At 46.3% G+C, this 26071-nt stretch overlaps 1 protein-coding gene across 10 annotated transcripts in view; it reads right to left on the bottom strand.

The window, feature by feature from the left end:
• Positions 1-26071, bottom strand: part of PPP2R2B (protein phosphatase 2 regulatory subunit Bbeta) — a 325271-nt gene that overhangs the window by 25010 nt on the left and 274190 nt on the right. For all 10 annotated transcript variants that reach the window (XM_054694274.1, XM_054694272.1, XM_054694279.1 and 7 more), the window contains one exon: positions 17755-17919. In XM_054694274.1, the coding sequence (XP_054550249.1) occupies positions 17755-17919 (165 nt within the window). The remainder of the gene's footprint in view (positions 1-17754; positions 17920-26071) is intronic.

The following is a 26071-nucleotide window of genomic DNA, read 5'->3' as shown; positions in this document are numbered from 1 at the left end:
TCCGAGGTAATTGTTTTTCTTTTCTTTTCTTTTTTTTTGTGGGACCCTTGCTGGTGGCCGGGGAACGAACCTGACCTGCGCTGCAGAGGCTGCAGGCAGCCTCGCAGCTCAGCACTCAACTGCTGCGCCACCAGGGAAGGCCCAGTAATTGTTTTTCTTAAAGAGAAGTTGCTCATGTCCTCAGCGGTAAGAAGAATAACGTTTCCACCCCAAAGATGTCCACACCTTAATCCCCAGAACTGTTGATATGTTACATGGCAAAGGGAAATGAAGGATACTGTCACCTGACCTTAAATGGGAGCTTATGCTGGTAATCCGGATGAGATCACCTTAACAAGATTCCCTAACAGTGAAAGAGGCAGCAGGAGACTCAGTGTCTGAGTGACACGATGTGAGACTCACTGTCACTGCATGCTTTGAGGATGGAGGGGAGGGCCAGGAGCCAAGGACTGTGGCTGCCTCTAGAATCTGCAAATGGTTAAGAAATCAAATTCTCCACAGAGCCTCCAGAGAAGAACTCAGCCCTGTGGAAACCTGGATTTTAGCCCAGACATGTTTTGAACTCCTGACCTCCATAACAAGATAATAATTTTATATTGTTCAGTTTCTGGAGTTTTGTTACAGTGGCAACAGGAAGCCAATGCCCCTCTTTCCTCACATTGTTAACAAAGGGAGGGGACCGAGTTTATGAGTTCTCCCCCAATCTGGGAAGGTGCTCCTATTTCCCTGGGCCCTAGGGGAACCCCTATCTTCTTCCATGTTCTCTGAAGGGCTCTCTCCTTTGCAGCATCTGCTCCTCCGTATGGGCCCAGAAGGTAGGCTAGAGTGAGATGCGTCTGGATGCAGCTGAGCCAGGTTCACTGCTTCCCAGGGAGCTGGTGAACCAGCTCAGCTCAACCACCTTCCTCTCCCAGTGTTCCTGCTGCTCCCGCTGCTCACCCACAGACTGACACAGCCTGGAGAAATAAGAACACAGCATCTGCAAAGACACAGCAAGCCAAACTGCTCTGAGACGACCAGGTCTTAGCAGCAGCACATGAGATCACATGTGATCTTGCTGTGGGCTGGATGACTCTTCCAAAGCAGCACCACTTTCCTGCTCCAACATCTACAGTGACTCTCCATAGCCATCAGCAAACAGTCCTACCCTTTTGGCCTGGCATTCAGCGCCCCTCCTATTGGGCCCTAGATTAACTCTCCAACAGAAGCAGCACTTCTCTCCTGCACAAATACTCTGTTGCAGTCTTAAGTGGTCTATTCATTTGTACCACTCCGACCTCCTGGGGTCAGGCAGGTGGGGAAATAGATGGAGCATGTAAAGGTAGACAATAGGGAGTGGTAGGGATTATGGCAAACTAGGTTGTTCACACCCTATAAAGATAGGGGGTAAGTTTCACTCAGACCTAGCTCATTGCTGCCAGGCAGAAATGTGGCTCCTGGTATAGGAGTAATGCCAAAAATTTTCTGAGGAATCCTGATGCTTCCATGTTATTAATTTTGAGTGTATGGTCCAACACATTTTATCTGTAAGCCACGTGGGCTGTAGCTTGTGACCTCTGATTTATTGAGCACTCGGCATATGCTTGGTCACGATCCACGCTCATTCCCCACCTGGCTGAGTTTCGGCTGCCATAACAAAATGCCATAGACCGAGTTCTCACAATTTTAGAGGCTAGAAATCTGAGATTAGGGTGCAAGCCTGGTCAGATTCTGGTGAGGACCCTCCTGTGGGATGCAGATGGCCATTCTTGTATCCCCATGGCAAGAGGGCAAGGGAGCTCTCTAGGGCTTTGTTTATAAGGACACTAATCTCATTCACAGGGCTCCCCCTCAGGACCCAATTACCTCCAAGGGCACCACCTCCTAATGCCATCATATTGGGAGTTAGGATTCAACGTATAAATTCAGGGGAACACAGATGTTCAGTCCAGAATGACACCTATCTCTGTTCCCTTGTTTCTTTGACCCCTAGTCAGCCTTTGAGGCAAACTTTCTCTTCTGGGAAGTCTCTGAGCATGCTAGCCCCCAACAGCCTTTCTTTCCTCTCACTGGTTAATCAGACCGCTCTTCGTACTTCTCCATTATTAATATAAATTTTAACATATATTAATAATAACATTAAATTAAGATATTAATTATATTAACATTGATATCATAATTACAATGTAATAAATATTATATATCTCTATATTGTATATCTCTATACCTATATATCTATATATCTATATACTATATATAATATAAACATTATATATAATAAATATTATATATCTAATAAATATTATATGTCTACATATCACTGGCCAGGTACTGCACAGGGCAGCAACATACCCATTTCACAGCTGGGGAAACAGAGGCTTAGGGACGGGGACTCAAAGGACTGCACGTGCCCGGAGCACAGCATTGTGAGGGCTCCTCGGCTGGCCTTAGGCCTTCTAGGAAGGGCCTCAGTGGATGTCTGCCCTGGAGAGAGGGACATGAGACCTGGGTTTGGCTGAGCGCTTACCTGTCAGTCTGAGGGCTAGATTTGGGCTAACAGCCACAGACATGTTTATTAATTGGGAGCCTGTTTGTCCTTCCTTTGTGAGGAATAATCACTTATTAGCCAAGCGGGGCTGGTGTCTTTTTGAGAACTGTCATTCTGGAAAGATATGGATGGAAAGAGGCTCTGAGAGCATTCCCTCTGGCAGGCAGCAGGGAGCAGCGGCTGCAGTCCAGACCAGATGATGAGTTGGCAGTGGGTGTCTCCACAGGCGCCTAATGAAGAAATCTGCTAGCAGCAGAGGTCCAGCTTTGTAAGCACTCCTGTTCAGTCTTTACTCCACCATAGCCCTCCCTCCTAAGGTGGGTGAATGGCAAAGCCTGCTATAGGCACAAAGGGTCTCTGCCCCCTACTGTGGAATTACACATTCGGTAGCCAACGGGGGCCATGGCCTGACAGCAGAGTCCCCAGGCGCTGGGCCCCACAATACATCAGAGATACAACTGCTTGTCTCCTGTATGTGCGCTCTCTCTCTCTCTCTCTCTCTCTCTCTCTCTCTTTCCCTTCACAGTGGGGGGGACCCCCCTCATTTGTTCCCAACTGGAAACTTCACACAGCTGCTCCAAGGGAAGGGGGAGCTCCCTGGCAAACCTCTGGCCAGGAGCAATAGGTTGGGAGTGTGGCCATGATTAGGGGTGATTGCTGGGAAGCGGTTGTCAGGACACTGCAGAAGCCAGGGCTGCACTCCCCAGATGTCCCCATTTCCATAATGACTGCAATGAGAGGCACAAGCACGGAAAGGGGGAGAGGAGCAGATCCCTGCTGACAACAATCTTGAGTAGAGCAAGGCAAGGCTTCCCTGCTGAGTAGGAGTTTCTGTCCCTGCACTGGCCAAGCACTGCTTGGAGGGGCCCCTGAGGTGCTGCTCACTTTTCAAGGCTCTGCTGCCAGGCCTCTGGCTCCTAACCCATTGACAGTCAGACTGATCTTGCTACAGTGAGACGTAATAGCCAGTGTGTTGGAGTAGCTGGGTAAAAGCCTTCCAGCTGCCAGGCACCATCAGGCACTGGCCTAGGAACACTTCTATACTGAGTTAACTCCCTAGGGGTGGGTGACCAGGCCCTGCACTAATACAAATTTGCACAAGAAGATTCTCAATAAACAGGGAATGAAAATGCTACCCATAGAGCTTCAGGGACACTGGGGATGATGTTGCTGGCATCACAGTTCATCTCACAGTCTAACGTGGTATTCAGCATACACACTTTTTACTTAGCATTTTTCTCTCTTCAATTTTGGAAATCTAAATTCTGCTTTCAATTTCAACTGAACTTTATAAGAGGAACACTCCACAATTTCCCAGCCTCCTGTCCACCATGATAAGTTGAGGAGGCAGTACCCGTGCCTTACAAGTCTGCCTGGCCTGCTGCGGCCAGCACCACACCTGGCGAACACCACCGATGGATTCCTTCCTTGGCTTGATCTCACCAACTTTTCCCAAAACTTGACAAGTGCCCTTTCCTCTAACCTAACTCTTTAATGACAATTTCACTACATTATGGAATTTTCAGTGACACCAACATTTCAGGATAAACTAGTCAACCCCAAGATTAAGGCAACTGGTCTGAGATAATCCTGGTTAGACCCTTACGTTCAGTGAAAGACAAAAGAAGGTAAAAGCAAGTGTCATTATCAGCTTTGTGGGGCTGAGCACTCCCCTGCCTGCTGACACCCCTGGGATGTGGTTGGTGGTGCTGGGATGCTGCAGGTACTTTAAGTCAGCAGAGAAAGGGTCTGGCCCTTATGGCACTACGAGCTGCTGGAGTGGAGGGCAGGACACTCAGTGACTCATGCCCACTGAGCTGTCAAAATAGAAGCTGTCAAAATAGCCCCCGCACCAGGGGCTCGAACTAGCTAATACATTTACACATGGGTCAGTGACACACCTATGAGAGCCCCTTGCCGCCTGTATTTTCTGATGTTGGGAAAGTATTGATGGCAACCACATTCACTATAAAAAAAAATAAAACAAATCTGAAACAAACCTACCATCTTCCTTGGTGTATGAGACTTATCTTTTCTGGCCCTTGATTTCCATAAGCTGGAAAAAGGAGGAAATGCTTTCAACTCATTGGGGTTGTGAAATATCAGTTAAGATAAAGAATGAGAAGGGACTGTGTGAAGGGCAATCTGCTAAACAGCAAAAGATGTCAACGTAAGCATTTTATGCCTTTGTAAACATGAATCTTTTGAGTCCACAGAATTTGTGTTTTCTTCCCAAACTGTCATTTCCCTAGACGTTGCCAACTTACTCAGGGTTCAACTAGGCATGCGCTCAGACTGAAAAGCTGGAAGTCATTCTTGATTTTCTCCTTCAGTTTATTCAGTTAAATAAGTTAATATGCTTGGGAACAGCTCAGTGGCCCAAGACAAATCCTCAAAAGACCAAACCAACCCAAACACCATACTCTAGGGAACGCCGAGTCAGCCACTCTGGGTGTGGGGAAAGAGAAGCCCCAGATGTCAGCCGATCACACTGCGCGCCCACAGCTGTTCTCCAAAGCATTTGCTGAGCGACTCCACTGTGCTATGTGTAGACGGGAACCATGAAGAGCCCTAGTGGTAGTGGAGGAACCATTCCGTGGTAGAGACAGAACTGGAAACAGATAATTTCAACCATAGTATTAGGTGTTCTGATGGAGGCGCCCAGTGCTATGAGGGGGTCCAGGAAGACTTCCTGGAGGAGATGCACCTAAACTGAACCTTGGGGAGTGTGGTGGGTGGAATCCCGGCTCCTCAGGAGGTCCATGTCCTCACCCCAGAGCCTGTGACAGTGTTAAGCAGATGGAACCAAGGTTGCTCATCAGCTAGCATTAAATTGAGGAGGTTATTTTGGCTGATATGGGTGGGCCCGATGGCATCACAAGGGTGCTTACAGGTGGCGAGGGAGGCAGGAGAGGACAGTCACAGGGGTGGGATGTGGGAGGGACTTGTCCTCCCATTTTTGCTGGCTTGGAGATGAAGAAAGGGGCCTAAATCAAGGAATGCAGGCTGGAAAAAGCAAGGACGTGGATTCTCCACTACAGCTTCCAAGAGGGGATACGGCTTTGCCAACATCTAGACTTTAGCCTTCAGACTCGGGCCAGAGTTGAGGCACACAGAACTTTTCATTTATAAGAGGACATGTGTCATTTTCAGTCACTGAGTTTGAGGTATTCATTACTGCAGTCGCAGGAAAGCGATACAAAGAGGGGATGAACTTTCTGATTCCATGCCTGTGGGAAGGGCTGGGATGCTGATCTGTCTATCTGGTCCTGGCAGAGCCTGCCCAGGGCCCCTCCCTGGGGAAAATATCCCCAGGAATCTCTTGAACCTCAGCTTCAGGTTGCTTGCCTGATGGCTGTGACTGCTTTTCCAGTGTCACAGATAATGGTGACAGGCAAATGACCTTGAGATGTCCCAGAGACACCCATAACCTCACAGCAACTGTCCTGCTCCAGGGCTCTCTGGGACTGCAGCCTGTGCCTGGGCCAGTTTTGGCTTTCACTGCCTTCATGCAAACCCCTGTGGGGGATAGGGCAGGACCCCAACAGCTAATGAATGATACCCGCCTCCCAAATTAATAAGCCTTCCAGTTCTTGGGAAAATCCACTCAACTAGAGTCTCCGGGATGACTAATTGACAGAACTGGTTAAATTAATCAAACATGGAAATGAGGGTGGAGGAAGGGATTCTATTTTTACTCTATGGCTTGGGTCTTTCCAGCTCTGCTGTTAATTGCTGCTATGCTTGAATGGGGTAGACATTGGATGGGGGGTGGGGGGGTTAGTGAATTCTGCTCCTTGTAGCAAGTCTCTGGCTTTTCTCCAGGAGGGGGGAGGGGCATCTGGGCTGCTTGTAATCCTGTCATCAGGCAAAAGCATTTTAATGAAGGGCCTTGTCTTTTTAACCCTACCAAGCTCCCCTGAAATAAACACTGTTAATTATGCCCCTGATCAATAGTGAACCCCTTTTGGAAACTGTGTGAAACCTCAGAGGTTTGAAGATTCATTGCAGCTCTAGTCTCAGCTGACGTGTTTGGACACATTCCATCTGAGACCTGGGGACCGAGCTGCAGGTCTATTAAGGGATCTATCTAGTGGCTGATAGAACCAGAACACCCAATCATATATATATATATTTTTTAAGATTTATTTATTTATCTATACAAGCACTGGGTACAGTCAGAAGCGCGGGAGGGTGAGAGAATTCACCAGAGCCAGAGCAGGGAGCAGAACAGGCAGACTGATGAAGTACACTGCTGAGGGGAGCAGCGGGCGTGGCAGGAGAGGTCTGCGCACCATGTGGGACCCACGCTGGTGGCCAGGGATCGAACTGGCGCTGCAGAGGCTGCAGGCAGCTTTGCAACCCAGCGCTCAACCGCTGCGCCACCAGGGAGGCCCTCGCAATCATATTTGTAGATGAGGAGGAAGAACGAGACAGTCAATTTCACGATCTGTGCAAGGGCAGAGTTAGTTCTGCTGTTGGGGACTGCTGGGCTGGGGGAAGCCAGCTGATGGGTTTATAGAAAATGACCCTTTTGATGTTAGCAATGAGTCCTAAAATGATCATTCTGGATGTTAGAAAAAGACTGCTCTGCTGCAAATACCCAGGAGAAGGATGAATCCTCCTGGGACAGATCTGGGTTCAAATCCTGGCCCCTGCCCATGGTGTCGGCCAAATTTCTTCACCTCATCACCTCCTCAGCCTTCATGGGCAGTTGGAGGTTTCAATGAGCTATAGAAGCACCCCTCCTCTGCACACATCTTTGGGGAAAAATGGAATTTCTGATTGGGGCTGTTAGGTTGGGTATCAGACTTGGCCCTTGTGCACTGGCGCTCAGGCCGTCTTCCTGATGGCTACACTATTCATGAAAACATCCCAGACTTCCAGCCCTCTCGTGCTTAAACCTTCCACCACAACAGAGAAAGGGAGAGCGTCATCCCACCAGCCCACAACAGGCACATCTAAGCTCCGTGGTCAGATTTACTTTGATTAACAGGTTAATAGCCAAGGATTTCCATGTGCCAGGTCCTACGATCCCATCTTGGCTCTCAATTTCCTTGACTTCTCAGAAGCCTTTGATATAATTATTCTAATATCTTTCTAAGCCACTCTTTCCTCTTGGTTTATATACACCTCCCCCATCCTTTGGGTATTTTATTTTTACCTCCCTGGCAGCTCCTACTCAGTCTCTGGTGAGAGGCTGTCTCCCCTCTCCCCTCCATGGGTAAGTACTGGCAAGCCCTCAGCCTCCATCCGAGACTCTGCTCCTCTACGTCTATACCCTCTCCCCTAAGTGACTGCAGTCACGCCCATGGCTTTAGATACATGCTCATTGCTCCTGCATTTCTATGTCCAGCCCAGACCTCACCACTGACTTCCAGACTCAGGTGTCCAATTGTTATCAGCCTTGGATGTATCATAACATCTCAAGCTGGACCCATCTCAAACACATGCCTTCCCACACCAACCTGGTCCTTCCCGAGTCTCCTCACCTCCGTGTATGTAACCGCTATACCTTCTGTCTTCACTTCTGAAGACCCAGATGTGAGAGTTATTTTCCATTCCTACCTTTCCTCCACCTCTCTGCTTCCAACCTCTCAACAAGTCCTCTCAGCCTTCCCTCCTCAGCACATTCTGCATTGGTCCAAGTATTGCTGTTTATTGCCCCCACGTTGGTCAGAGCCACTAGTGTCTCTTCTCCAGAGCTTGGCCGGTGCCACCTCCTTCCCTGTTTGGGACCATCACCTGGCTGCCATCTCATGGGCTGGACCCCAGGTGCTCTGCCCTGCTGGGGATACCAGCCTGTGAGCCCACCTTCTGGCCCATCATCCGTGCTAGCCCCAGGTCCTAGCCTCCAGCACTGTCTTTCCCATTCTTTGAACAGACAGGTTGTTCTGTGTTAAGCCTTTATACTTAGATGTTACCTTTCTGGCTCCTTTTGAAAATTCAGATCTCAGTTCAAAGGATTTCCCTGACCACGCTGTGGAAATCGCTCCATCCCGGCTACTCTTTAATCCTGTTTAATGTTCTTTTAGATTTTCTTACTGCCTGAAGTTTTCTTGATCACTTGGACAGCTGGTTCTGGAATAACACTGTACTGTTCAATGGCATTTTGTGTTATAACACCGAGGAGAGAAAAACAGTCCTAGCAGGTGGTGAATGAAAGGATATTATTTGAAGATTTGCTGGACTTATGCATCGTTTGGCTTAAAGTCACAGAACTCATCGATGACATTAAAAGAGGACTTCCTATTTATGTTTTCTCTTTTCCCTCCTTGCTAGAAAATGTAAGCTCCATGAAGACAGAAGGAACAAGTTGCTGTTTGATGTTTCTTAGTGGGATAAGTGATTTCTGGTGTCCCGGTCAAACCCCAGCCCTGCCACTGGGCTGGTTTTCTCACCCATAGAGGTGATGAAGAAAGTAGTATGTACCTCACAGGGTTGTCAGGAGGATTGAATGAGTCCACAGCTGGGCGTACTTCTGAAGTGAATGAAATACAGAGACTGCTGTGCTTATGCTGTTGATCTAGCTGCATCTACAGCTATTGTTGCTGCTGTCGCTACTCTTAAAAGACAGGGTCATCATCACAGCCACCACAAGCCCTGAGTGCACATGTGCCAGGTGCTGTGCTAGGCCTTCATGGGATTGCTCTTTTAATCCTCCAAGTAGCCCACCCAGTCGGCCTGGCTACTGCTCATGCTTTACATGAGTCATGAGGGGTTACATAACCTCTTCAAGAGACCCAGTTAGGCTGTGGACACAGAATGACAGGGGACACCGTGTTGCTTTTCCTCCCCAACCCAGGTCCCACCTCTGAGCTCACTGCTGCCAGTGTAGTTTGAAAGATGGGAAGAAACCAAGCAAACGTGTCCCAGCCATGCCCACAGGGAGGGCTCCAGCACAAATGCTTGTGTTCCCTCAGATTCCGACACTGAAACTGAGTCCCTAATGGATGGAAGTAGGAGGCAGGGCTTTGGGGGAGGTGATTTGGCCACCAAGAGAGAAATTTCAGGAATGGAATCAGGGTCTTTATAAGGGTACCCCAGAGAGCACCCTCCTCCTTCCCTTGCACAGCCTGAGGACACAGACAGAAAACATCTGTGAACTAGGAAGCGTGTTTTCACCTGTAGGGTTAGTGAATTGGTTGGTCTTCTACGCCCTGGCCTCTGTGGCTATCACCTGTGGCCTTGATTGTGCTAACGGAGGAGACGCTTGGGAGCACGGGCTCCGGGTATGCCTGATGGTGGACACCTGGAGTATGGTGTGCGCATGCATAAGGTTGCACACCTGAGCCGGGAGCCCCGGATATAAGGGTGGCGTCACTCAGAGAAGACAGCTACAGGAGAAGGGCTATGTGGGGACGGCTGCGAGAGAACGAGCGATGGCTATGAGAGGAAGAGACCACTAGAGAACGCCAGAGAGAGCCCAAAGAGAAAGAGGGAAGATTTCATGGGGGTGCTGGGAGGCCTGCCAGCCTCCAGGCCCCCTGGCCTCCCTGCCTTGCCAGCTTGCGGGCTTGCCCCACAATTGATGTAGACAGAGCATTAAAACCTGGAAAAACTACTGAGGGCTTCAGGACTCTCCTGTATCTGTCTGCCCGAACAGATAGAGCAGCTGCCCCGTGCTTGCTGGCTCTGCACCCCAGACACTAAATCTGCCGGCGCCGGATGTTGGACTTCCACCCTCCAGAACGGCGAGGAGTACCTGCCTATTATTTAAGTCACCCAGTCTGTGGAATTTTCGCAGGGCAGCCTGAATAGACTAAGGCAAGGACCATCTGATGGGCACCCACTGCCTGGCCTGCCCTCGCTCCCCAGGACTGCTGTCAAGGGCGCCTGTGCTTCACCATCTCTCCATTGTCAGCGAAGGCACCGGCGGGCTCTCCGCTCACCAACTTTCTCCAAATTACAGAAGTGAAACCACGGCTGGACACCAGAGAGCTACTTGGTTTACTGCCCTGACATCATCCTTCCACATGGTCCCTGCTGCCGCTGTCTGCTGCATGGGGGCTGCTTTCACAGTTACAGGCACTCCCCCACCCCCAAGCTTACCTGTGACCACAGGTGGTTGGCAAGTGCAATCCCTGCAACCCTCACGCACCTTCTCCTTGCACATCCCCACTTATGGATTTTACCTGCTGATTTCCTTTTATGCTGTTAAAATACACTACTTATTTGGGGCCATTCTCTGTCAGGAGTGGCTCCTGAGTAGGAATGGGCTCCTCAGCATGTCACAGCCTTTAAAATCAATTAACACCACGCTCAGAGAGAAATGATGTTTCCACACCACAGGAGAGGATCCAGCATAAGCAACGCACAGGTGACTGGGGTGAGGGAGGGTTGGCTCTCCATGCTCAGGTTGGCACCACTCCAGCCCTTTGCTTCCCTACCACCTTCCTTGGCCAGAGCACACGCTGCATGCTCAGGATGGGTCAGGGCCTCATGTCTGTGCTGGTCCAGGCTGCCTGTATGAATGAGCCTGGGGTCCACGCCTGCAGCTGCCAGCTCCAGGGCCTGTGATGGAAGTGACTGGAAATCTGTTCTGGGCTGAATGGCTCACCACCCCCTTCATATGAACCCCTAACCCCCACCTCAGAACGTGACTATTTGCACATAGTCTTTAAAGAGGTAATTACATGGAAATGAGGTCGTTTGAATGCCCCTGAATTCACCAAGACTGGCGTCCTGAAGGAGTTCTGGACACAGACAGCTATAATGGGAAGGTGCTGTGAAGACCCACAAGAGGAAGGCCACCAGCAGGCCAACGAGGGGGGCCTGAAGCAGATATTTCCCTCACTGCCCTCAGCAGGAGCGCGCCGGACACCTCAAACCTCCGGTTTGTAACCTCCAGAAGCGTGAGAAATAAGGTTTTGTTTTTTAAACCACCCGGTCTATGGTACTTTGTTAGAGTAACTCTAGTAAACGAATACACCCTCTCTCATCTTTCCCCATCTGCTCCTTCCAGCACAGATACCCCGTGAAGTAAGATATTGTCCCCGTCCTTATGGAAATTACATTCTAGTTGGAGAGATAGGAAAAAACCCAAACACCTATAGATGAGTGCCATGAAAGAAATAAAATTGGGTGATGAGACAGAAATAGGGTGCAGAAGGTGTGAACAGAGAAGTCCATTCTGAGGAAGCGACATTTTCCCAGAGAACTAAAAAAGGACCCGTCCAGACAAGTAGGGGCATGGAGAGCATTCCAGACAGAGGAAGCATCTGTGCAAAGGCCCTGAGGCAGGTAGAGGGTAGCGTGTTGGAAGTGAAGGAAGCAGGTCAGTGTGGCCAGATCCCAGGGAGCTGAGGTTGGAGAGGTGAGCAGGGACCAGATTCAAACAGGATGTTCAGGCAGTTCAGATTTAATTTCTCATTCATTTCCTAGTTTGGCCCTTACCACGCCTGGCCAGTTTCTTCACTCAACTCTCCAATCTCATGCACAGAGAGGGAAAAGTGTGATTTGGACCCGCCAATTGCTGCTGTCATCAGCAGCACCTATTGTCTCAGGCATGAGAATCTCAAACTGCAAACACAACCCTTGTTACTACCGCCAGAAGCAATAGAAAAAAAACCAGAGATGAGGGAGAGAATCATCCCTTCCAACCCCTGCTGAGCATGCAGAGTGAGGGACATATGGAAATTAATATATGCAGCTCCGATAACACGGATCTCCTCGGCATTTTGATTAAACGCCGACGGTTATTAAATATCCTCCTTCTCAGAGCTCCTCTCCGAAAGCCAATGTTGCTTTTCATTTTGAACTCTGATGAACTGTCTCAATTCCATTCACACACCTCGGCTGAACCGTGCTCGACCAAGGGCTGGTATTTGAGGAGGATGGAGAAAATCAATATGAAATGTCACGAGAGAGGTCAGATTGAACTTGTTTTCTCAACTGGCAGGAGCTGCCCCCCTTCCCCCCACCAGCCACCCACGAAGCTGAACAAAGGGAGATGTGCTCTCAGAAGGTCGGCACTTTGGAAGAGTCAGGAAAATGAATTTTGTTCGTTTCTTAATTAGATTAGGAGGTTGGCGGCTGGCAATTCAGCAACTGCTGGTGTCGGGATGGGCCTGCAGGCCACTAGCTAGCTCCGGGACCTCCCCAGGGACTGTCTCACCCCAGTCCCCCAGCTGAGAAGGAACCAGCCTGAAGGGGGAGCTCCCTCTGGGGGGCCCTGCATGTGCAGCTCAGCAGGTTGTCTGTCTGTGTGGGTTCCAGGTCACACCCCTGTTTTCTCCTCAGGTAACTTCTCAGTTGCTAAGTCTCAGCTCAGTGGTTGTTGAGGGGTGGGTGGGGGTGTGGGGTGTGGGTGTGTCTACACACACACTCTCCCAGCACCGCCAACCTCTCTTCCTTAACGCTTCTTATGTTTGTAGAGTCCTGTCTGTCTGGTCAATGGGACTGAGTCCTGTGTGCCCACATATTTGATAAAGCCATATTCTCAGTGCTTCTGTGAGGGTGTTTTAGGCGAAGTTAACATTTAAATCAATAGACTGAGGACAGCAGGCTGTTCTCCCGAATGTGGGTGGGCCTCAGTTGAAGACTGGATGAGAACAAGATGGCAGAACCACCTCCAAATAAAAGGGAATTCCTTTACCTCTACCTCTACCTGACTCCAAATAGCTGGGACCTTGATATTTTCCTACCTTTGCACTAAAACAGAAGAAACACTGGTTCTACCTGGATTTTTGACTTGGAGGGGAACTGAGTCCTTGGCTTCTGGGATGTCCTACAAATCTTGGACTTGTCAGCTTAACTATGTGAGTCAATTCCTTGGGATCTCCTATCCTCTCTCTCTCTCTCCCTATATCGCTGAATCTCCTATGTGTGCTGGTTCTCTGGAGAACCCCCACTAATACAGAGTGAGCTATAAGAGGGAGGAAACCAGGTCTGGTTTTGTTTACCATCCCCAGAATCTGGTACAGCACCTGACATATAGTTTGTGCTCAACCAATAGTAATTAAAGAAATGAAAAAGAGCTTTGTAATCGAAAAAGGGTTTGGAGGTCAAGCTCTTGTGGGACTGGGAGGGGCATTTCAGGAGGAATGGTTGTGATAAGTGAAGCTGCCACTTAGCACCTCCTGTCCCTGGCAGAGTGTTTGGCTCCCGCACACCTCATGTCATTTCCTTCCAGTGAACTACCAGCCTCTGAGATCATCATTTATTTTTACATTCAAACAAGGAACTTGGGGCTCAGAGGGATTAAATTACCTGCCTGAGGTCACAAAGCTGCTGAGAGCCAGATGTTAGTTGTAATTCTGACGTTTCTACCCTGAACCATTCTAATTCTGGAAGTTTCTAAGGCCTTGTCTTTTTCCCATCCTGAGTCCAGGATTCATCAAACCTCCCAGTCAATTTAGTCCTCAACACCCATATTGTGCAGGTCCGTTTGTCTCCATGACCGGGCTGGTGTCAGCTGCACTGGGTTGTGAGGACATGTGGCTTTTTGGGTCATCTTGGGCATTCTCTCGACCAGAGGTCCTTGGGGCCTGCTTCCGCCTTCACTTACCAGAGGGGCCCTGCCTCCAGAGACAGTTCATGTCACCCTCACACAACATGCCTCTGGCGTCACTCTCCCCATGCCACATGCCATTTATGTCGACCCTGAGGTATAGATTTATTTATTAAATATTCATTGAGAGCCTAGTTATGTGTCAGGCCTTGACAACATGAGGTAAGCAAAATAAATTCAGTGCTTATTGTCAGAGGGTCTGTGATTCAGGGGAAGCATACTCACTGAACAACTGATATCACATCCATGTGTGATGAATGCCAGCCTCCAGTATCTTCTATAGCACTCAGTTATTTTAAAAGAAAATGTTCCTCTCCCCCTTCTGTTTTCAATTTATAGCCACTATTTATCTTGGTTATGAATTTCCCTTGTATTGAGACTAAAGCAAACCTAATTCTCCTTTCTTCCCAACGCCACTGTGCTAATCTTGCCTAAGACATAAACCCCATAACAGTTCTCCAGCCAGCTGATCTCTCTCCACATGCTTGGATCTGTGTGTGTCACATGGGGCTGCATGTCTGTACCCCTGAAGGTCAAGAAAGAAGCAGACAGACGACCCCTGGCCAGATGGGAAGCCATAGGAGAAATGCTGCATTTTGGGGGACTACCAATTTTGCCTGAAATTTGGGGGTATGGCAGAAATGTAATCATTAAACTGAAAGCAAACATTTTATGGGTGTAAAATGTAAAATTCCTGGGAAATTTAACATGGGAAAATAAGACTTTCAAAAAATCCGTTGTGATCAGCAGCTCTCTCGGGGTCTCTGGCCTGTGCCAGACATGTGCTATTTTATCTTTGCTGAGAAACTGGGCTGTGTCTCAGTGCTCTTCCTCTAGGGCATGAGGCTCCTGCCTGGCCCTGGGAGTGTGGTGCTTGGTGGGAAAGTTTAAGAAGGATCAGTTACCACAGGATCCAGACTTTGGGTTTAGAGGTGGTGCTCAAAGAATGAATGAATAAATGATAACACAATAAATACAAGGGCTCCTAAACTTTTGACTCCTCTGCTCATCAAGGACCTCCTGTGAGCCATCCTCCCCATTTGACAGCCTTAATATTTTCCTTTCACCCACATCCAACACCTTTTGCTAAGACTTTTTAAAGGTTCCTGTGACTTCCTAACTGGAGATTTTTGCCCATTAAGGTGTGCTGCCAACCTCTCTCTGGAGTTCCCACGTAACCCCTAATTATCTCCACTACTCATTTGAGTATTAAAACATGCACTGCCTTCTACATTGTTCCTGAAATGTTTCCTGGGTACAGCTAGGCTCTCAGCCAACTTTGATATTCCTTGAGTGTAGTAGGTGGGTCTTACCTTTCTATTGTACATCTCAGGGTTGTGAACAGTAATAGATATACCGCAGATGCAAAAAAAAAAAAAAAAATTACGTGCAAGGACTGACAAAAGAATTTTATCTAAATCTTTGTTTCTTAACCAGGCGCAATTTATCCCCTGGGGGTATTTCACAATGTCTGGAGACATTTTTGGTTGTCACACTGGCCTTTGCTATTTGCATCTACTGGGTAGAGGCCTGAAATGCTGCTAAACACCTCACAATTCATAGGCAGCCTCCTGCCCCCAAGAAAGAAGTGTGTGACTAAACTTTAATAATGCTGCTTTTAAGAAATCCTTGTCCAGAGCCTCCCTGGTGGTGCAAGGGGTTAAGCACCTCACTGTGAAGCAATCCACAGCCTCTGCAGGATGAGTTCGATCCCTGGCCGGCCAGGGAGAAACCCACATGGTGAGGCAGACCCCTCCTGTCTTGCCCACTGCTCCTCTCAGCAGTGTATTTCAGTCAGTCTGCCTGTTCTGTTCCCCGCTCTGTCTCTGGTGAATCCTCTCACTCCCCGCATCTCTGGCCTGTACCCCAGCTCTCGTATGCATAAATAAATAAATCTTAAAAAAAAAAAATCCTTGTCCACCTTACGGTTTCTTCCTAACTTGTTTCTTGTCTCTTTAGTCTCCTGGTCAGAATCTGACCTCTCTGTCCTTTTTTCCCCCAAGCAACTCCTCTAAAAACAAAAGAACTGAAAGTCTAGGTCAATACTCTTCAAAAGGATTTCAGCAATGACAGAAAAGTCCTAAATCTGCTCCACCCAGCAAGGTTGCTGTCAGTTATGCTTAGCTTGAGATGTGGATAATCTGAATTGAAATCTGCTGTAAGTGGAAGACTCACACCATGACTTAATAGGAAAAAATTAAGATATCTCATTAACAGTTCTTAACAGTTCTTGGTTTCCCTTGCTATCAGAAAATCTAGTGTTCTCATTTGGTAGATTACATTCAGGCTCTGAATATTTTTCCTATATAAATGAATGGCTATAGCATTTCAGAGCCCAAACATATACTTATCAAATCATACCGAATATGAAAGTTCTATTTTGGATATTGAGGGAGGCCTGTATCTCATCTGAAATCCATGACAAATCCATGAGGTGGATGTTGTTATTTTACCTATTTTACTCATGAGAAAGGTCAAGGAATATTAGAGTCAGGCAGCTAACAAAGGGTGAAGCTGGGTATGGAGCTGTGTCTGTGTGGCATCAAGCTGGGTCTGTGAGGCTGCGGGATCCCCATAATCTCCACCCACCACACTATACTCCCATCTCCCCCATGTAAGCCTTCTCATGCAAATGAGCAAAACAGCACAGATATTCGCCCTCACCTACCCACACATCAGCACCAAGAGACTTCATTTCATTCACCTCACACAGGAACTAAATTGGAAGCTAGGATGATGGTGGGAGACAAAAGGCTTCATTTCTGGCTTTCCACAGCAAAGTGTGGTGGCAAAAGGGCGCCCAGCAGAAGGTGCTGGTCAAACACAGCTCTCTTTGTGCCTGAACATCTTGGCAGCTGCACATTATTTAGCCTGACATTGGGACATGGATTATCTCTGCCTTCTAGGCACTTCTACTCTGGGGAACTGTTTCTTTTCTAGAAAGCCTTCCTGCTAGCTCCAGACAGGTCCTGTCTATCACCATACTGGCTGTGGAGTCAGTCTGCTGATGTCAGTCTTGGCCTTTGGCCTCTAAACACTCAGTACCACTAGCCTGGAAGCTACTTTGCTTTGTCAATGCTCTGAAAACTTTGTGTCCTCAGGGCCTGTAAGCCAGGCTGCACTTGACCCCTCCCCATCCTCTGAAGCCTTCCCCTCAGTGCTCACTGGAACCATGGGCTTCTAGAGTGCTGGTTTCCACACCATGACCTCTCTAGAGACCACAGACACCTATCCAAACAGTGCTTACAGTTCCCTGTATTGTCTCCACGTCCAGCAGGTCTTGTTCACAGCAGCAGGTCCAGTGCGGGTCTGTCCTGCACCATCTGCCCCCTTCAGTTCCACATCACCAGGCTGGCCCAGGCCACTCCCACCCACTGCCCGGACTTGGCAGTCCCCCCGACTGGGCCTCCTTCCTCCTCAGGGTCGCTCTCCCCAAACAGCATGAGTGATCTTAAAACATAACTCAGATTGTGTCACAACGTTACGTGACAGGACTTATTCATGTCTTATTCATCTCTGTATTCCACAGCCTTAAGCAAATGTTTGTGGAACTGAACATGAGGCTTCATCTCTACTGAAATACTGAGGGGGAGCTGATCCGGGGTGAGTCTGACACCCGTGATTTCTTTACTCCTGTTGTGTATAATGTGTGTAATGTGAACCTCGAGGCTGTCACCATCCCCTCCCGCATCCCCTGCCCCCCACCGTTACTCACACTTGGTGTGCCTGTCACACAGGGCCGACGCCCTCATGTCACACAGCCGGATTGTCCCTTTGCTGCTGCTGTACACGAAGGTGTTGCAGTGATGGGGGTGGAACTCGGCCGCGGTGATCACCTCTGTGAGCTCCTCCATGTTGGCTGGCTTAATGTCAACGATATCTGGCACAGACGAGTCAAGGAAGGGACGGAGAAGGCGACAGAAGGTGGGGGGACTAGCAATGGCTACTCACTTATGTTAGCACAATGTTAGCATTTAACACACATAGTGGATTCTTGTAACTCTGTGAGCAAACAGGCAGGTACTACTGGCCCCAGGTAGGGGAGGCCCAGGTTACCTGTGGAAGAGGCAGCATTTAGAATACAGCTCTCCCTCGCCCCTTGTCAACATGTCATCCTCCATAACACACAGGAGATATCCCGTTTACGTCAGTTATCTGCACATACAATCATGCTAACACATGCCAAGTTGCAAAGACTCATCTCTCATTTTGCAGCAGTGATTAAGAAGCTGGTCCCAACTAAAGAATTCCATTTATTTGAATCCTTACCCAGAATCCTGAGCTGATAAGTAATACCTATGGTAGATTGTAAATTCACTTCATGAAATCCCAAGATCTTTAATAATATGTGATCATATTTATGATAACAATAATAGCCACTGCCATTTATTGAGCACTGACTGTAGGTCAATCCCTGGGCAAGGCGTATCATGTATTTTATCTTACTTCATCTTTGTAACAGCTCTCTAACCATCACTTTTCTTATCTCTATTTTCCAGGGGTGCAAGCAGAAGCTCAGAGTATGTAAAGCAACTTGCCCCAAGCCTCATGGCTGAAGTGGAAGCACTAGGATTTTGTCCCAAGCACAAAATGCATGCTCTCCAGTAATTATACAAAATTTCTCTTATTGAGGACATGCAGGATCTCAAGTCTCCATAATTTGTGATTTGCTTTAGAGCTTGTATTGGAAGGAAGTCATCCACTTGTATGTGGGACAGTCTTGTTTCTCAGTATTTTTCTCTGTGGTCAAAAAGCATGTGTGTTTTTAAACACCACATCCCTGCACAATGGAATGCAACATTTGTTCTGTAATCTGTTGACTCAATGGGCAAACACTTCCTGGGGTGTCTAGCCTGTGAGGGTGAGTGTGTTTAAGTTGGTTCCTGCAAACCCCAATCAAGAACTTGGGGGACCTGGATGCAGGTTGGGGGCAGAGCTATTGTCTGAGGACCCAGCAACTTCCTGCAAAGGAACAAGTCTGCAAAAGCTGGCCAGAATGAGTCTACTTTTTCTAGATTTTACTACTTTTGAGTGACCCTGGTGATTTTTGCCCCACTGCAAATTATCAGGCAATATTTTTTACTGAACATTATTTCTTTAGATCAATATAAAGAATACTCCCCTTGTCTAAGCAGTTACCTGATACTCATGAAATCAAGGGTTTAGTAAGCTACTTATATGTATAAAAATCTACATGAAAATAAATATAACAATGAAAATGCAATGACATAAATATGAAATAATAATTTCCATGAAATAGAGCTGATGAGACTCAACAACAACAAAGAAAATAATCCAGTCAAAAAATGGGCAGAAGAGCTAAAAAGAAACTTCTCTGAAGAGGAATTGCAAATGGCCAACAGGCATATGAAAAAATGTTCAACATCACTTGTAATCAGGGAAATGCAAATCAAAACTACCATGAGATACCATCTTACACCAGTGAGAATGGCACATATTAAAAAAACTAGCAACAACAAATGTTGGCGAGGGTGTGGAGAAAAAGGAACTCTTCTGCACTGTTGGTGGGAGTGCAAACTGGTCCAACCACTGTGGAAAGCTGTGTGGAGATTTCTGGACCTACTAAACATAGAGCTTCCATATGATCCAGCAATTCCACTCCTAGGTATTTACCCAAAGGACACAGAAACATCAATTCCAAAGAACACCTGCACCCCTATGTTTATAGCAGCACTGTTTACAATAGCTAAGCTTTGGAAACAACCCAAATGCCCAAAAATAGATGACTGGATCAAGAAGATGTGGTCCATATATACCATGGAATATTACTCAGCATTCAAAAAAGATAAACACATGCAATTTGCAGCAACATGGATGGCGCTGGAAGGGATCATGCTCAGCGAAATAAGCCAAAAAGAAAAAGAAAAATACCGGATGGTCTCACTCATAGCAGGAATCTAGAAAACTTAAATAAGGGACCAGGAAAATGAATAACTATAAGAAAGTGAAAATCAAAATCAACAAAAAACTATGAACCAGAGACACTTTTAGGGGGGCAGGGGTGGGAGGGGAGGGATTGGGGTCAGAATGGGGGGGCTGCAATTGTATGGGGAATATAACAATAAAATTTATAAAAAAAAATAATTTCCATGAAATAATTTATATAAAATAAATATGTAACAATGTATTTATGCATGTTCCAGCAGTTTTTGTATCCCATTTTGGAGAACATTGTATTAAATCAATAGCAATAACAATGCAGCCTATACTTTTAGGATGGGCTGTATGGAAGTCTTCTATGCTGTTCATTAAATTAATAGCACAGTCCTGTCACTAGAGTTTAGAGGAGGTTCAAGAAAATGCACTGATATTTTCAGTCACACAGGACTCAAAAGTAGTCATCTATTGTCACACCTCACCTATGCCCCTGCCTCAGCTCCAGCATGCAATTTGTTGCAAAAATGGCTTTGCATTTGACTGTGCCTCTTTCCCCTTCAATAATCTCTTATAAATCCTGTTGGGTTCTTTCAAAAATTAGCTAGAGGTTGAACATTCCATTTTACAATTTCTCCCACCAATCCCAGATGCAACTATCACTTGGGTCTCAAATACTACCTTTCAACTCAATGGCTGCCAGGGTTATAAATATTATTGCAGTTAGCACCACATGCTGGGGCGCAGGGGCCAGCACCCCCCGGGAGGCCCCAGGCTGCAGCTCTTATGTGCTCTCCAGCCCCCTGAGCTATCCCTAGGCTTTGCGGCCAAGACATGGGGTGGGGTAAGCAGAGGTTAGTGTTCAGTTGTGATCAGATTTCATCACCTTCCAGAAAGAGCCTGCATACCCCGCTGTGCCAGTGAGCATGTTTCTCTTTTCCCAAAATAGGGAGAGAAAATCTGGCATCGGCTTTCTCAGCCTCTACCAGGATAGCTCTAACAACAAGCTGAACTGGAAGGGCTCTTTGCTGTGTGGGAGGAGGAGGTGCCACATCTATGGTTATTTTTTTCTCACCTAAAAATAAAGCCCCAAAGTCAGAATGTGTCAAAATGAAATGCTTAAACATATCTGAGGAACCAGGAACACCCCCATGGTCAAGATCACCATCATGGGGATGTGCCACTGAGTCAGCTAAGGGCACCGCCTCCAAATACATCCCCTCCCCTGCCTACCCTGGACATGAAGCCCATCACCCCTCATCCCCAACACTTTGGATTCCCCCCATTCGGGGTTTGAGACTCCCTTTTGACTGGAGGGCTTTGGGCCTGGTTCTGCAGAGTTAAGGGGATCAACTGTGACTCCACTCTTCTAATAACCATGATGGTAAGGATGAAGAGGATGATAATGATTGGTGGGTAATGTTTATCAAGTGCTTGGCCAGCCCTGAGCTAAAAGGCTTACAAGTATCATCTCCTTTGCCCTTAGGAGAGACCAGCACTATTCACAGGCCAATTTCCAGCACAGGAAATAGTGCCTGAGGGAAATGACTCAAAGGGCAAGCAGTGGGTAGAGCCGGGATCTAAACCCAAGACTCCAGAGCTCCGCTTCTTGACCACACCCTGCCTCCCTGGAGGGAATGCCCCACTGCCCTGCACCCCCTAGCTGAGCCAGCCTCTCTGAGTGTGGTGCTTCTGACTCTTGGGACCACCCCAGTCAGTCCAAGAGGGCAGCTCTGTCCCTCTTCTTGGGTGTGTGCCCTCCTGATTCCTCTCAATTTGGATGCCATGTTTTTAAGAAGCAGAATTTAGGACTCAGCATCTGGCTTAGGACATTGGTGTCCTAATATATGATACACATTTTTGAACTGTAAGTTAGGACAGGTTCAAATGATATCTTGAATTGATAACTGATGAAGGATTGGCTGAGTTGTGGAAACATTTAATTACCCAAAATTCAATGACTTCTGGGGGTGACAGGAGAGGACATTTCACATCTGCATCATCTGGAAACCCGGCCTTTTACAGGGCACTGTTTTGAAGGGAGAAACATGCCTTTGGCATATGTGGATTTGCCCTTCATGTTGGGAGGAAAGGAGAAAGGAGATGAGCAATGCACGGTTCTCTGCATTATCTTGAAAATGGAATGATGCGTTTTGACAGTCAATTTTCTCTTCCCTATCCTTTAGAGCTCTCTATCCAAATTATTTCCCTGTTGTACCAAAGAACTAAATGGCAAAAGCAAAACATAGCATTGGATTCATGGCTAATATACGAGGCAGACAGCCAACAGATTGCTATTAAATTAACCCTGGGGCTTGACAGATCTGTTCCTCCTGACCCCAACTGCTTATGGCATTCCTTATTAATGCCTAGCCCAGGCAAATTACCTCTGCTAACGAAAGGGGTTAATGTGCCTCTCTGCTGGGACTCTGGAGGCAGCTCTGAGGACAGGAGAGGGCATAGCCAGTTTGGCAGCTGAGCTCCATGCTTGGAAGACAGAAGGCGGGAAGGTGAGGACACTGCTGTGGAAGGCAGTAGCCTAAGGCGTCATTTAAAATAATAATTGAAGACACTGGGAGGTCACCCCTTAAGGGATCAGCTTCAAACAAATATGAAGCCAGAGCCATAAATTACATCAGCAGTGGGGTAAGGGAGTTGAGAGGGTATGGCAGCATGCTATGGGGTGGATGGGGCCATTCTGAAGTCATTTCCCTAATCCCAAGCTTGTAATAATCTTTCTACAAAAAAATACCTACTGCAACACGATAACAAAAGGCTGACAACAAGCTATATGTATGGAAACAGGGAAATGTTTTGATCTATCCCATTAGATTGTTTATGCAATGAAATTCCAAATCTGGTAAAAAGCATAGCATTGAAAAAATCTACAGTGTGTTTATAATGTCATTAAAAATGTCCACTCTGAAAAGGATGAGCTAAAAGGCAAGGTATCAAGTTCTATTTCAGTGTGGGGAGCTATGCATTATTTTCTATTGAATTATCAGTTATCATGGCCATATTTACTTTAATGAAGTAGTGTTTTAGGAATATGACATTTTCTATGCTTTATGTATAGAATACATTCTATATAATTTTAGGCGAGGAAAGTTAGATGCAAAATATATATAGCCTGACCATAAGTGATGTAAAAATGTAAACAACATAAAAATAAATCAGAGAGAGAGTGAGCGAGAGAGCGAGCTGGAATGTGCAAACACAAAGTAAAAGGAAGTAGCTTTCTATCCTACAGGGGTATTAGATTCTAAGGTCAGCATGTAAATTACCTTTCAGTAATTCTAGCTTGGGTCTATTCATTCATTTGTCCTTTCATGTTTTCTACAAATGTTCACAAAGAATCTGCCAGTCCTCTTCTGGGTATAGGGGATATAGACCCAAACAGACCAAAAAAAGTCCTTATCCATGAAGCCTGTATCCTAGTAGAGGACACTGCCATTAAATCAGATATATAAATATAACATATATTTGGTAGTGATAACTGCTAAGCAGGAAAATAAAACAGGGGAGGGAGAGAGAAAGTGCATGCATGTGGGTGGGTGGGCAGAGAGTGTGTCCCAGATAGAACAGAGACGACTTCCTGCATAAAACAAGAACTAGATATTTTACTTCTGTCGTTAATTTCTTTACTTATTTTTCTGAGCCTTTATAGTTAAGTGGGCTGGCATTAAGCTAAAATTGGGAGGAAAATTTGCATGTATACCAATATGAGCTGGTGAGGCTATAGGTCATTTTATAATCTTCACAATGAATACAGACACATTTAAACAAATAAAACAATAAACTTAACAAAACACTAGTCTCCTTGTCTAAGAACCAGCTGTGAGAGACAGCTAAGAGACCAGGAACCTCACCTCCCTGGGTGAAGTTCAGGAAGACACTGTAATAATTATTGGGATTGTAACCAAATGTGGTCAGAGTATTGGAATTCAGTTTCAGTTTTGAATACAAATCTATTTTGCTCACAAAACCTTTTCTCTCTCTGTCTTTACCTTGAATGGATATAAATCTTACTTTGGCAGCCTCTGAAAATTTTGATTATTAAATAAGATAACAGAGAAAAAGTTACTTATTATATGATTTTACAGTATGCTGAATAATCCCAACTTCTAAAGAAATCATATATTTTTCCAAGAATAGACTTTATATGCATTTGTGGATTTTTTTTTAAAGATTTTTTTTTTATTTATTTATACAAGCACTGGGTACAGTCAGAAGCGCGGGAGGGTGAGAGAATTCACCAGAGCCAGATCGGGGAGCAGAACAGGCAGAAGGACAGAAGTACACTGCTGAGGGGAGCAGCGGGCGGCAGGAGAGTTCTGCGTGCCATGTGGCACCCTCCTCCAGTGGCCGGGGAGCATCCGGGGATAGAACCGGCGCTGCAGAGGCTGTGGGCAGCTTCACAACTCAGCACTCAACTGCTGTGCCACCAGGGAGGCCCGCATTTGTGGATTTTGAAGGTGATTTTGTATAAGCTTTTGTCTTTATCACTGCTGGTTTTATTTATATTGACAAGCCTTTATTTTTTCTTCCTAAGTGCTGCCTAATGCAACTAAGGAGAGAAGACTCAAAGAGGAAGACTTTCCACAGGCAAGCAGGAGAGTGGAATCTACCTTTACCTGGCCTCAAGAGAAGCTGAGACTTTTCATATTGCACTTACGATCTGCTAACGCTGAAGGTGGAGAACAGCCTAATCTTGGCCTTGAAAACTGAGTGTATTTAAGTTGGATTCCCTTTTAGGGACCACGAGTTGCTTTGAGGTCTTTTTTTTCTTTGGATATTAATTTACTCTTTGGACTTTAAATAATGATTATAAAGCATCCAGATCTTGTTAGCTGAACAGACATGTTGCTTGATGATAACACACTGATCTCCAAAGAGAACTCTGAGGGATATTCCTCTCTTAAGGGCTTAAAAAAAGCCAATGTGCAAATATCCACAGAGGTTTTGCCAATTGCCAGGCACAATATAATGGTACTGACTGAAAAAAGGCTCTTGGCTCCATGCTGGGGACTGACTGCTTTTCAATATGCATTGAGCTGCAAAAATCACTGGGCTGAGATAGTTTTTTATTGGGGTGATGGGGCAACTTAAAGTCCCTCCCTGCAGACACTTTCCTGTTCTTGTGACAGGGCTTGACCTCCAACACTAGAAAATACCCACTACTTTCTTCAAACACCAATTCAGACATTATGTTTTTAATGAAGATTTCCAGCTCTTTTTTTTTTTTCATGATACCTATCCATTCTGTAATAGCATGAATGATCCTCTATGAGAACACTTTATAGTATAATTATTTGAGTCATTTGAGGTAGACGAACATCAGAATACATCTTATGTTTGGAAGAAGAGAGACCTGGATTTGAATCCCAAATCCTATCACCAGTTACATAATCTCAAATGCCTTTGAATTGGTAACTTATCTAGAAGAGAATCATAGAACAGGATGTATGGAACATACTGTGTACTTAATATAGGCTAAGAAAATCGTTAATTTCATCTTTCCTAGTCTGGCTACATGTCTGTCTCCCTCTGTCCACATATTCATTCTGAGGGCTTTGTTTTTATCACTGCTGGTTTTGTTTATATTGACAAGTCTTTTTTTCCCCCTCCCTAAATCCTGCTTAATCCAACTAAGGAAAGACTAACTTGTTTAGGCTGAATTACAATTACTGAAATTCCCTTTCTAGGATGTTCCTGGTTATTGCACACTAACAAGATACATTTTCTCAGGAGAGATAGAAGAAAAATAGAGGAAGCAGCTTTTGGGAAGCATACACACCTCCCAGCTTTTCAACCCAATACTACCTAGGCAGAATCATAAAGGATTCTGCCAATGTGATCCAAGACACCAACAGGTTCAAATTAATCAAAAAGGATAATCCTGGGTGGGTCTGAATTAATCAGTTAGAAGATATTGAATAGAAGACTTAGACCCTCCTGGAGGAATAGACACCAAATACCTGCTGGGCCTATAATTGCTCTTCTTTTCCCCTAAATCTCCCTTCTGGCCTGCTACCTGTGGACAAGCTCAACTCAAGCTCACCTGCTTACAATTTTCTGTTCCTGACTGCCTGTTTATAGACTTTGGGTTTTCTTGGGCATCATACAATTGCCAGGCT

Source organism: Talpa occidentalis, unplaced genomic scaffold, assembly GCF_014898055.3.
Source record: "Talpa occidentalis isolate TD23 unplaced genomic scaffold, MPIMG_talOcc4v2.1 talOcc4.13, whole genome shotgun sequence".
In the NCBI taxonomy this organism is placed as follows: Eukaryota; Metazoa; Chordata; class Mammalia; order Eulipotyphla; family Talpidae; genus Talpa; species Talpa occidentalis.
Note: the sequence above shows the minus strand (reverse complement) of the source record. Positions and strands in the feature narration are given on the sequence as shown.